This window comes from Epinephelus lanceolatus, chromosome 11 (assembly GCF_041903045.1).
Source record: "Epinephelus lanceolatus isolate andai-2023 chromosome 11, ASM4190304v1, whole genome shotgun sequence".
NCBI lineage: Eukaryota > Metazoa > Chordata > Actinopteri > Perciformes > Serranidae > Epinephelus > Epinephelus lanceolatus.
The window spans coordinates 4,101,325-4,115,400 of NC_135744.1; the positions used below are offsets into that span (position 1 = coordinate 4,101,325).

Consider the following 14,076-nt stretch of genomic DNA (forward strand, 5'->3'; position numbering starts at 1 on the left):
CCTTCTCATTCAATGCGTTTTCTTTATTTTCATGACTATTTACATTGTAGATTCTCACTGAAGGCATCAAAACTATGAATGTGGAGTTATGTACTTAACAAAAAAAGGTGAAATAACTGAAAACATGTTTTATATTCTAGTTTCTTCAAAATAGCCACCCTTTGCTCTGATTACTGCTTTGCACACTCTTGGCATTCTCTCGATGAGCTTCAAGAGGTAGTCACCTGAAATGGTTTTCCAACAGTCTTGAAGGAGTTCCCAGAGGTGTTTAGCACTTGTTGGCCCCTTTGCCTTCACTCTGCGGTCCAGCTCACCCCAAACCATCTGGATTGGGTTCAGGTCCGGTGACTGTGGAGGCCAGGTCATCTGCCGCAGCACTCCATCACTCTCCTTCTTGGTCAAATAGCCCTTACACAGCCTGGAGGTGTGTTTGGGGTCATTGTCCTGTTGAAAAATAAATGATCGTCCAACTAAACGCAAACCGGATGGGATGGCATGTCGCTGCAGGATGCTGTGGTAGCCATGCTGGTTCAGTGTGCCTTCAATTTTGAATAAATCCCCAACAGTGTCACCAGCAAAACACCCCCACACCATCACACCTCCTCCTCCATGCTTCACAGTGGGAACCAGGCATGTGGAATCCATCCGTTCACCTTTTCTGCGTCTCACAAAGACACGGCGGTTGGAACCAAAGATCTCAAATTTGGACTCATCAGACCAAAGCACAGATTTCCACTGGTCTAATGTCCATTCCTTGTGTTTCTTGGCCCAAACAAATCTCTTCTGCTTGTTGCCTCTCCTTAGCAGTGGTTTCCTAGCAGCTATTTGACCATGAAGGCCTGATTCGCGCAGTCTTCTCTTAACAGTTGTTCTAGAGATGGGTCTGCTGCTAGAACTCTGTGTGGCATTCATCTGGTCTCTGATCTGAGCTGCTGTTAACTTGCCATTTCTGAGGCTGGTGACTCGGATGAACTTATCCTCAGAAGCAGAGGTGACTCTTGGTCTTCCTTTCCTGGGTTGGTCCTCATGTGTGCCAGTTTCGTTGTAGCGCTTGATGGTTTTTGCGACTCCACTTGGGGACACATTTAAAGTTTTTGCAATTTTCCGGACTGACTGACCTTCATTTCTTAAAGTAATGATGGCCACTTGTTTTTCTTTAGTTAGCTGATTGGTTCTTGCCATAATATGAATTTTAACAGTTGTCCAATAGGGCTGTCGGCTGTGTATTAACCTGACTTCTGCACAACACAACTGATGGTCCCAACCCCATTGATAAAGCAAGAAATTCCACTAATTAACCCTGATAAGGCACACCTGTGAAGTGGAAACCATTTCAGGTGACTACCTCTTGAAGCTCATGGAGAGAATGCCAAGAGTGTGCAAAGCAGTAATCAGAGCAAAGGGTGGCTATTTTGAAGAAACTAGAATATAAAACATGTTTTCAGTTATTTCACCTTTTTTTGTTAAGTACATAACTCCACATGTGTTCATTCATAGTTTTGATGCCTTCAGTGAGAATCTACAATGTAAATAGTCATGAAAATAAAGAAAACGCATTGAATGAGAAGGTGTGTCCAAACTTTTGGCCTGTACTGTATATATATATATACATATACATATATATATATATATGATATTTTATGATTTTTTTTCCTGCTCTAACATCATAACAAAGTCAAAGGCATGTGATAATGTGATGCAGAAATATATATTCTCAAGCTTTTGGTAAACATCATTTTAGTACTGTAAAATATTTCCAGGTACTGTATGTCAGACACAAAAACATACAATACAACATTTAATTTCTGTGTTACATACCTTTGCTTCTCAGGCTGCTCCCTCAGAGTAGCCCTGTACAGCAGCGGCCTGGGTTCAACTCCAGCCTGTGGCCCTTTGCTGCATGTCACTCCCTCTCTCTCTCCCCCCTTTACGCTTGTCTGTCCTATACATTAAAGGCTAAAAAGCCCCAAAAAATATCTTTAAAAAAAAAAGAGTAGCCCTGTACAGGTGTGTGCTGATCACTGCCATCTTCTGAGATGCCAAAGACTGTGTGCCCACTGAGATGGTTTGTGGAGGGTCCGTTTGGCATCCTACATCCTGGAATCTGGCTGTAGTGGAGAAGTGTTGGGCACCAGGGCCCTGCCGTGATGTACTCTAAAAGACAAAGGAAAATTAAATATCTAAAACTGACATTGCACTAAATGAAAACAGTAAACATTAGGTATGGGTACGTTAAGATTTTATCAATACTACTACTTTTATCGATAGTCCTTATCAATTTGGTACTTTATCGGTACTCTTATCGGTTCTTTTTCATTTCTAAATAATTGCTTTTTTGAAAATATATTTATTTAAAAAGAGCATACTGAATATCGCTGTCTACATGTTTACATGTTCATGTTTGATGAACACATGTATCGGCTTCTTACACACTAAGGTTTAATTGCACTTACAGTAATGAGTGTGGCTGCCATCAACTCGAGTCATTTTTGAGTTACCTTCACTTTCCACAGCAGGTGCTCAGCTGTTCACAGATTATCGTGTCGTGTAGGCGTGTGGGTGGATGTGTGTGTATGTGGAGGAGTTCAGCCACAGCACAGAGCGCAGATGAGAGGCTGCAGGATGATAATGAATTAAACCAAAATGTGTAAAAGTACCAATAAAAGAACCGATGGCGTCAGAGCTTATCAATACAGTCTTTCATTATTTAACCAGAATTCAGAATTTAGTACCAGATTTCCATACCCATCCATAGTCAACATCTAAAATGCTAAACACTGTAGTCCCCTCCCTGTAAAATCAGCAGACCAAACATTCAAACACATGTAGAGACAGACACATGCACAACGTCCTTTCATTACATTAATACCTCCTCAGCTGTATAACTCAGACTAACAACAATGTTTAGTGATGATATTGTGAACGGCCTCCATGTAAACAAACACGTACATTTTCAATAAAATGTATGATACATGCTGATTCACAATCAAACTCTGAGTACAGCCACACATTTTGACAAATAAATGCTGATTGCTGCCTGTCGCTCAAGGTACTGGCAGTTAGCTGCTCAGATCGGGCATCACAGATAGACATGTTGAAACTTTTGTCAACATGGACATGCTGCACATTGTTAGCTCAGTTAGAATCTCCACAATTTAGTCATTAAATTCATGTTACTGACACCACCCATCTAGCAGTTTAACTTACTGTACGCCGAGTAGCAAAAGCATTTTAAAAAATATTGCTTGGATTAGACAGTTAGCCGAGGCCTACAGTTGCTCTTAGCAACTGCCGGCCCATTTCCAAGTTGCCCTTTGTATCTAAGATTTTAGAAAAAGCAGTTGCAAACCAATTAGTGACAGCGTTGAACAGTTACAATATCTTCAATAAATTTCAGTCCGGTTATCGTCAGTTACATTCCACAGAAACTGCTCTTCTCAGGGTCTCCAATGACATCATGATGGCCTCTGATGCCAGTAAATCCACTATCCTGGTTCTGCTTGATCTCAGTGCAGCCTTTGACACTGTTGATCACCACATCCTTTTAGACAGGCTGAGGGACAGGGTAGGCATCTCAGGGACCACCCTTCATTGGTTTAAATCCTATCTGTCTGATAGATCCTTTTCTGTGGCTGTTGGCCCTCTTAAATCAGAGTTTGCCCCCCTTTCAGTGCTTGGGCCTGTCCTCTTCACGCTATATATGCTTCCTCTCAGAGATGTCATCAGCAATTTTGAAGGTATCTCATACCATATATATGCGGATGACCTCCAGTTATATTTTTCTTTTAACCCTGATAGGACCGATGGAATTGACTCACTGCACGATTGTAAGAATGTAATTAAGGACTGGATGGCTACTAACTCCCTTCAGTTGAATGCAGCCAAAACTGAGATTTTAATTATTGCACCTGACGCCTCAGCATCTAAAGTGGCCAGCTGCTTAGGGTCCCTTAGTGCAAATGCGCGCCCCAAGTTGAGAAACCTTGGGGTCACATTTGATCAGGCCATGCTTTTCGATGACCACATCAAAACTGTCACTCGCTCCTGCTTTTTCCACCTCAAAAAAGTTTGCAAACTCAGATCCATGTTAACTTATTCCAAGCTAGAAATGATCATCCATGCTTTTGCTTGACCAAAGGTAATAGAGCCTTTAAGGCTGTTGCACCTAAATGTTGGAATGCACTACCTCATGAGCTGAGAGCGGCCTCTTCCGTGGACATTTTTAAAAGGCAGTTAAAAACACATCTGTTTAGGCATGCGTTCCAGTAATAGCCCATTCTATCATCTCTGTATTTCGCTGCACTTTAATTTTTTATTGTTTTTGTGTTTTTGCATTGTTTCTGTTATTGTATTTTGTGTATTTTAACTTGTGAAGCACTTTGTGAGTCCTCTCTATAAATTTACTTTCTTACTTACTACTTACAGCTAAGCACTGGGTGTACAGCCTAACATTAGCTCCTACAGCCATCTACTCCACACTTCAACACTCGGTAGCAGCTTCCTAGTTTGTTTTTACACAACAAATTCACAACTCATAAAGCAGACTTACAGGTTGTGATCCCGAATCTCCAGATTTGTCCAACAAAGGAAACTGCCTCGTCTTTCAACAGTAACCGCTGTGAAAATCCAGCAGTGAACTGTTGCCCTTTTGTGAAGCAGTCCTCAGGAAAATGGTGGGAACACAATAAAATGTCCGGGTTGTATTGTGGAGGAATTATATCAAAAATAAATTCCAACCACTTCTTCTTTGTTCCTTTGTCCTTTGGCAGTCCAAACAAGGGCAATTTTTGGTCACATTGAAGAAAGCAGTGTCTCCTAGACATGGTGTCTCATTTACCGCTCCTCAACAGTTCAAACTCTGCAGCCTCTCTCCTCCGGCTCTGCTGTGTGGCATGCTAATTGCACATTGTTATGAAATAACTTTGCGGAAGTAAAGGTGGGAAATTCAAACAATCTGTTTCAGGCAGGTCAGGAACTGTGTGTCTGTGGGGAGACAGAATTCCCTTTAGCCTGGACCTTTTTTTTTCACTTAGCAGACCTTATAGAGGCAGAAAAATATAACACACTAAAGAAGAGGGAAAACCCCCAAAAGCATAATAGGTCTCATTTAAAACAGTGATATTTTATCAAAATCACTTTATTCTATGTCTCGTTTAAAATTTGCCAAGAAATAAACATTTTGCATGAAGCAACCAGCATGCACGATGTGAATGAAAAACTGAGGTTTTTTTTTTCATCTCCAGGATTTCATCTTCAACTTTTAACTTTCAAACATCAAAGGGTAGACTTTAAAAATCTAAGGAACGGCTCAAAGAAAAATATTTGTAGTTTCAGGGAGGGTTTAAAAAAATGAAAAAGGATGGAGTCACACCCCAGCCACCCACCTCCCTGATAAGTTAGGAACAGGAGTATTTTAGCTATTAGTAAGAACATATTTAGGGGTGTCCAAGTTATGAATATTCATCAAGATCATCTGCACCCTTTTTTAGAAATAAGTGGCCAAATGTTCCAACCAGTCAAAGGGAGTTTTCACAACCCGGAAATCCAAAAGGTGTTCTATCAATAGCTTATGATTGATATATAACATTTGAGTAAATTATTTATTAAGCATATATCAAAACATTAGTCACAACTTCCGGTTCCTTATAAAGGCTGCCTCACGTTACTGTAATGTCAAAATATTTCTGAAATTTTTAATGAGAAATATATGAATAGGCTACATGGAACAACCTGCCATAGACTACACAATTTTAACCCTGTTTTGTGGTCAAATATGATTAATTTTTAGAGACACATTTCACTAAAACACAATTCCCTGTTTTAATATTTTACTAAATAAGTAGTCATATTCCTTTACAAAGGGAAGTCCTGATTTCTTTCATTTTTCATTGGTGTAACAACATGACAAAAATATAGTGACAAACAGTATATAGGCCCACACAGAAGATGAATAACATAACAGAAAATAACATAAAGCAGTATGATGACAGCACATGTGTGATGATATGATAAGAGTCCAGGAGTAGAGATTAGATAAAAATTAGTATGTGTCAATAATGTGTGTGCATGCCTGGATGTTTGTGTAGAGGTAGTGATGTGTATCATTGTGGGATTTGTGGCAGAGAGAATGAAAAAGACATTGTGTAAATGTTATAGTGATAATCAATATATGATGACAAAGCAATAATATAATAACAATATCATAAAAAGGTAATGTAATAAAATAATATTGTAGTATCATCATTATCTTTATTATATATGATTATAATAATAATAATAATAATAATACATTTTATTTATAGAGCGCTTTTCAAAAACTCAGACACTTTACAGACAGACAAAAAAAAGTGCAGGAAATACAATCAAAAGTGCAAAACAGCAGACAAAAGAGGAAGAAATTACAGACAGGAGTGCATTAGTTATAGACAAATAAGAGTGCTGACATTACGAAGTTAGGCAAAGAGCAAGAAAAAAAGTAGGATGGATCAAATTTGCAAGTTAAATGCAGAACGGTATGTTTTGAGTTGAGTTTTGAAGGAGGTGAGGTCTGTGCAGCTGCAGATGTGTTGTGGGAGGGAGTTCCAGAGGGTGGGGGCAGCCGCAACAGAGAAAGCTCTGTCCCCCCAGGTGCGGTGATTATGTTGCAATAAAATATAATATTAAGCATTATATTAATTAACATCACATTTCTACAGCAGTGAGAAGTGAGGCCAGTTCAAGATTTACATTTTAGGGATATATTTCTTTGAGGTGTACCAATGCCCAGAGGAATGTGCTCTGTTGGACCACTCCCAGACTGCTGTGGAAGGAGTCTATCCACTGAGGAATGACATTATTTGTTTTCTTTGATTGGTTATTATGGTTCAAGCCCTGAATGGACAGTCATGTGATACAGCCCATGGTGCAACCTGGACACATCGTCAGTAATGAACCCAGGGTCATCAGGTGTTTTGGGTCTTAACATCAGACACCCTCACCCAGGCGACCCCGCCAGGGATGATCAGGCCCCAACTTGTGTCCAGGTAGCTCACATCGCCACTCATCACCCATCTTAATCCAGAGCCAACTGGAAGCCTTTTCAGCGGCTGATGGCTCTTTTTCACTGCTGGGTGCAGATCCCAGGACCTGGTGTAGAGATCATCCCGCGAAGCCTCTGCAGCCCACACAGGCTTGCAGCGGGCCTTCCACCCCGCCTTTGACACTACACCACCAGCAATGCATACTTGACTCTCTTTCTCTCATGACCCGTTCCATGTTCAATGTCCCCCTCTTCTGGCAGAGTTGGCAAGCAGGTGAGTCCACCAGGCTCCAGGTGAACAGGTTGGAAGGACCCAGGAGAACATCTATACTGATTGGACCAGGAACTTGAATCGGTGTGGCTCAGTTTTCCACAATTCCGTCCAGGTGATTTTTCAGCCAGCAGTATGCTCCCACTTGGTCCAGGCCCCCTGGTTGCCAATGCCCACCATCCTGCTGAAGCAAACGTATTCCACTTCTGCACGGACCTCCTCCTGGATTAGCTTTCGCCTCTCCTTTCCCCAGGCTTTACTGTAACAGTGTATTTGGATGCTCCCAAGCCCGGCCCGCCCGTCGTCACCACACCCAACAGGAAGTTGGGTGACTGGCTTCTCAGTCACAGATGGAATTTTGGTGTCTCCCAGAAAGAACAGAGCTGGTCTGTAACCTTGCCCTTTCTGAGGACTGGAGACCTGGACTTTTAAGATTTAAAGCTCATTCCTGCCCACATCATGAGTCTTTCAAGACCTTGAAGGATCCACCTACACCCAGGCACTAATGTTGTGGTAACCATCAGGTCATCCATATAAGCTCTGCTCGGGGGTTGTCAGATGCCAGATTTGCCAAATTGAAACTAACATCTTACAGTTTTCATATGCATTTTCTGGAAAATGCAAATATTCCAGTTATTATTCATTGTTTTCCACTACAGCTCAAATTGCTGTGAGCTGGATTAAGATGGAAACCTGAAACTTGGCCCAATAACTGGACATGATGTGCAAATCTTTCCCAAGAAATATGACCCCTGAGAGGAAAATTCTCCTCTCTGAAGAAGTGACGGACTCTGTGTGAGGAATCAAGTCTCTTTAATACATGCAGCATGGAGAAAAGACCCAGGTGTTCTCTGACAACCTTCAAAATGTACAGACCTTTATACCAAATCAAAGCTCTGACCCCAGGTTGCACCCACCAGCTGCACTCGTAAAGGAGAGTGCTCCCCCTAATAAAAGGTTTAGCAAACAGACCCATAGACCCAGCCAACTCTGCCCCCCACCCAGCCCTCTGGCGGCGTAGGGGCAGCTCTGGTGGGGCAGGCAGTCCTGATTTCTCGAGATTCATGGAGACCCTGTCATTCATGCACAAACCTATGTATAGTTCCTTAAAGAACAACAATTAAATTCCCTTTCCCCCTTTATTTAAAAAAAATATCTTAACAGCAAATGCAAAACTGAAACAATATGAAATCTGCTCCAAAAATCAGCATTAAAAATTTTTTTTTAAAGATTCCACCCTTTGTAGTATTCCTAAGTGCATTAAAAATCAAACTAAATATTTTATCAAGAAATATGTGTTGATCTGGCTGATTACATTGATTGTGTTAGCAACTTCAATATCTCTGCATTGCAGTTTTCAGCAGGATTCATCCTAGGTGCTTTTGGTTGGTCTGACCATCACTGAGCTGCCGGTGAACAGTGTGGGGTAGAACTCCATCATGAACTTGTTCTTCAGTCGGTGCTGGAAATGGATGAATCTTACCCCAGGCCCATAGCCAGAGAACACATGTGACACCTGCAGGCCAACAGAGAGACATGCAATGAAAAACTTAAATCTTGGCCCTTTAGTAACTACCTGTCAGGGAACTCAGGAACTCACCTCCTTCCAGGTGTGTGAGTAAGTGCTGAGATCCTCGGTGGGGTTGACAGTGTACTCTGAGATCATCGTGCTTTTGTCTGCACCCAGTAATTTGACATGCAGTTGGTAGATGGACTCATGCAGCTGACTCTCCTCATACCTGACACAATGACAGATGATTAAAAACGTATGGTGTTCCAAGTGCTCATATTACAATGTAGTTTTTTTTATGAAAGGATGGTCAACACACTGAATGTCACCGAAGCTGGAATAAAAGGCGAACTATTGAAGAAGTAGGTGACAACTTATTTTACAGGTCTGCAACTTCAGATGTATTCCCTACAAACTGCCAAGATGCTTCGGGGAAAGAGCTATATAATTTGGTATTAATTTTACGGAAAACAGAGATTGTGTTCAATAAGTTCAAATGGATTTTTTCCAGTAAATTATTGGTGTAGCCTGGGGATTCCTTTGGTAACAGTATAACACGTCAGCTGAACATGCAGAATTGTACAATTTTGTGTACAACCACACGCACTTTTCAATTCAATAAATATGAGTAATTAAGTTTCCTATGATAAGTTAATGACAAATGAATATATAAGTATATATTAATTTATTATTAACTGATCTTGATTGGGTTTAATTGAATTGTCGTAAAGAAATTCAATTGACTTATAGGAAATTCCTGTCCAAATCTCTAATGGGCCACACTCTTCTTTGGACAGAGTCAGTACGTTCACATGCACAGTTAAGTTGAGCTACGGTTATAGCTCTACTAGGCCATTTAATTGTCCTTGTCCCAGTGCACAAGCACGGGAGGGGAATTGATTTATTGAACAAAGTATGTCTGACTCCGTTACAATAGGTAGCGATATACCCCCCTTGCGAGTAAGTATTGGACCTTTTTCTGGTTGAGCTATTATGTCACAGACCAAACAACTGCCATTCCATGTTTTCCTCCCACCCATGTATTTTAAGATATTTATCTCTTTCAGCTGACACAGCTTGAACTGTGTCTCCTCATCCGTCCATAAATGCACAGCTCTGGATGTAGATTTCACAATGTTGTTATCAGCTTCTTCTTCTGTTACGAATTTAATGCTATTCAACTTCCAGGTCAAAGCCCAGGGCGGAAACTGTGGAGCATGCACAGAGCCCCTCGGCCAGTTTGGGTCGGATTGACTGTATACATGCATGAGTAATTCAACTTCCAATTGCATTATCTGGGTGTGTTGATCAGACTTTGAGAAATTCGATTTAGCATGATTTCAGTCAGACTAACATGTTAACATGTATTTTAAAAGTCTGGTTTTAGTCAGACAAACACAAAAAAATAAGTTTCTCTGTCATGTAAATGTTCTGACTGTTGCTTCCAATTGGTCAATTACAAAAGAATTTTGAGGACATGCTTCGATGGCTTAGTTAAAAAAAAAGTCCAGTAAGTTTGGTGATGTTTGAACAAACTGTAATTGATTTATGGGCAAATTTTGCAAAATGCCAGTGCAGTCATTTGGAACTGTAGGCGCTGTCTACTGACTGATTTCAAAATACTTTTACACACGTGGTCCAACATTATTACTTAACATATCCTGCAAATTTTGTAATGATTGGGAAATAACTTCTGGGGCCATATTCACAAAGCTTCATAGTAAAAGAGTTGCTCCTAGTGATAAAATTCTAAAAAAAAATCTTGGAATTGTCACGTTTTCTTAGAATTTTCCCTTTAAAGTTAAGACTAGGTCCCTGTAAAGACAAAAGAGAGTCACGGGGCATTTTAGCCCTTAAAATAGCTCTTGAGGCAAGAAAGTTTTTCGACTAAGTTGGGAGCTCTCTAAGACTATTCTCAGAATGTCTGAGAATATGGCCTCAAATTTATAGTCTAATTTGTGTTGTGCCATGTCCATTTTTTGCAACTGTGGGGCTCCCTATTGGTCGATTTAAATGACACTTTCAGGGTATGTTGCTGGTACCTCTTTAGACATTTCCCGCAAGTTTTGTGATGTTGGCTCCAGGTTTTAGAGCTTATGTCAAAAATGTGTTTTTCAGAAAATTCAAAACGGTGTAAAATCGCGTCAAGTGGACCTTCATGGTTCTTGAGGCTTTTATGTAGAGCACACTGAGCTAGACTGTACATTCAGTATTTCTCCTGGTTATTACCGCAGAGGAAAGATACAGTACATTGTAATTACAGTCCCTTTGATTGTATACCTTAATGCTTAACTGATTATGAACATTTGATTAATTATCTTAATTGTACTGTCAAACTGTATTTGCACTTTGATGCTAAGCTTAACTAGATTAATCAATCAAAGTCAAGACATTTTTCACAAGCAATTCCAAATCATATCACTATTTTCTGCATAGCACCTACACAAACACACAGGCAAAAAGGCAGACACCTGTCTATGTCCAAGCTACTCATACATTTTATGAGTCAAACTTAAACAGCACATGCCCAGACTGTAAAACATGAACTGTACACAGTGTCACCTGTGTGTGTGTACCAACCAAGCTGATAAAACCACAGTGATAAAGAATCACACATGGGTGGGTGGGTGAAGTGGAGCAGTGGTGCTCATTAACCCACCAGTCTTGGATGACTATTTCAGGCTGAAAATCATCTAGCAGCTCTTCCCACAGTCCCTCTGCCTTCAGGTCCACCACCTGCTCCATAGAGAACCAGCTGAGGACAACAGAGCAGACAGAGCAGCAGCAGAGAGTCTTATTTACCACATGCTTGTTACTTGGGATAAACATTATTTTAAGTTGTATCCTGGCCTTCTATGTGCCAGTTTTTTTTATTGTAGGTGGAAGTACATGCCCACTGGCAATCCCTGTAACCAATTATATGGTAAACACCCACCTGTATTGAGGCAGTCCACAGACCGCAACACCTGCTGGGATGCCACTGGTATCGTAGGGGAGGACTTCTGTGCTCGTGGTCCAGCTGCTGAAATCGCCTATGAATTACAAGAAACATTTGCCTGATCCAAGACTTTACAAAACTCCACTTATTTTCTTTGTTTTCATTAGCAGCTTAACATGTTGATCACTCCTGTCTCTCACCATCAGGTTGAAAACGTGGAGGTCCACGTGTTGGCACTTCAGGCAGGTCAGGTTCAGGTGGAGGGATGTCCTTACTTAAACCTGTGTGGAAAATAAGACAAAGGATCAACTGTAAATGGTACCACACCTACCTAAGCCACTGTAATCTCACTGTAAATATCTTAAAGCCAAAGAATATATCTTTCTGACCAGGTCTCAGGGTGTGCCTCTGTGTGAAAAAAAAAAACCCAAAACACACACACTTTAAATATTAGTCAGCGGCTTATAAAGCTCACGTCTGCATTTTGGGTCACATAAACTTTCTGTGCAGTTGTGTTTGATGGCAGCGAAGAATCCAACTTTTCAAATTACATTCTTTTTTTTATCCAAGCAAACACAGTTGTCACTTGACTTTATAAAAATGACAATGTGCAATCCAATTATCGAGATCCACTTATTCCTTTATATTAATCTTTGCTTTAATATTATGTAAAGACTGAGAGAAGGTAGGTGTGAGGTAGGCAAGCAAACCTCTATTCTCATAACCCTTCTTTTTCTCAATATAATTTTGGACCAATGTCTACAACAACAGTAAATACATCTATAGATTATAGGCTTAGTAAGAGATTTCACAAAAGCTTAAAAAAAATCACTTGAGGTTCTTATAATTGAACACATCTCTTAAAGCCTTATGCCATCACAGTCTGCAATCTAAAAATGATTCATGGAGTTAGTTGATAACGCTTTAAAATTATTATTTTTTTAAATTCTGGAAAAAATAAAAACACTGTTTTTTTCATTTACATGATATAGTCAGTTGAAAACATATTTTAAGAAGTTGATCAAAATCAAAGCCTTTTTAAAAAATATCATATATCATAAATAAAACTGGACCACTAAATCCCTGTGATAATGAGATATGAACTTACAGTAAAATGATATTATCACAGACAAACAGTTGGCTGATGGGTATCTCAGATCCATGGTTTATTTAAGTAGATAAGACCGCATTAAGGTAATCATTTAGATTAGTTAGATGAAGCACTGCACATCAAAACCAAACCAAACAATGAAGACACAAACGTCCTCGATCAGTGTAGTTTTGAGTTACACATCTCCAAACCGTTAGTCAGATTGTACAATGCTTCTCAATCATGTTGCAACAGTGACAGTTATGTTGAAACAATGACATTATTATGTCAGTTACAAAAGATGAACAGTAACTGAGCAGCACTCAGTAGGCCTAGCCTCATACATACAAGTCTCGTCACAAAACAGAAATAACTTCAGGATCAACTTGGGAATCAAAACGGAACTTGACACTTAAGAAACAAATGAAAATACTTTGAAACCCCATAGCCAAGATACTCATACCACTGTAGACTGAAACGTACAGACATTTACATTAGAATTAGGCCTACTGAATTCCGACCCTGCCTCTGGCTCAGCACTGTAAAGCAAATCTAGCTGGATCAGTGCTGAGCAGGTGAACAGCATGTTTCTACCAGTATTGTGGTACCGTGAGGGGCGGGGTTTCTCAGTAAGTTCCTCCCGAACGGTTTGGCGTCGTAGACGGACTTCCAGTCCAGGCTGTCCGGCATCGGTGCGCCCTGCAGACTCCACTCAGCCTCACATCTCTTCTTCCATTCTGCGACAGACATGATGCGGCCAGATACTGTGTGATCTTACACTGATTCATCCAGGAAGTCTGTGAGAACTCTCATATAGGCGACGCCACACCCCGGTGTTGCAATGGAAACAGTGCGCGCTGCTCTCTGGCCTCTTAAAGCTACAGTAGGTAACGATGTTTCCAACAGTGAGGAGGGTGTGTCTGCAGACCTCGAGACCGCAGATTCAGACCTGCAGATCTGGACCTGCAGTTCTAGACCCCTTGTATTTCGCGACAGCGCCCTCTATTTCATTGGAAGCCAACATACTATTACAACTATTGAATATGGCCGACGACGACGATTTTGTTGACTTGAATTAGAGAGCGAACTTCATGTTTTACAGTGATAGGTTTAAAATGATATGACTGTCTTTACTACGATAGTCTGAAAGGCACGTCAAATATGGGTTAAAGTAGTAGGTAATAGTTTAGCTTGTTAGCAATGACCTGTTTGACCTGCACATTTTGTTTCATGAAACCGAAGCGCGATG

The 14,076-nt window shown here is 40.5% G+C and overlaps 1 protein-coding gene across 1 annotated transcript; it reads right to left on the reverse strand.

Moving 5' to 3' along the window:
* Nucleotides 1–8,085: 8,085 nt before the first annotated feature.
* On the reverse strand, nt 8,086–13,704 carry nccrp1 (P1, F-box associated domain containing). The gene is made up of 6 exons (XM_033634184.2): nt 13,436–13,704; nt 11,938–12,018; nt 11,735–11,831; nt 11,459–11,554; nt 8,890–9,028; nt 8,086–8,805 (listed from the first exon to the last, which is right to left on the reverse strand). Exons 1-6 carry the CDS (start codon nt 13,575–13,577, stop codon nt 8,662–8,664), a joined length of 699 nt encoding a protein of 232 aa, XP_033490075.1. The 5' UTR covers nt 13,578–13,704; the 3' UTR covers nt 8,086–8,661.
* Between the last annotated feature and the right edge of the window lie 372 nt (nt 13,705–14,076).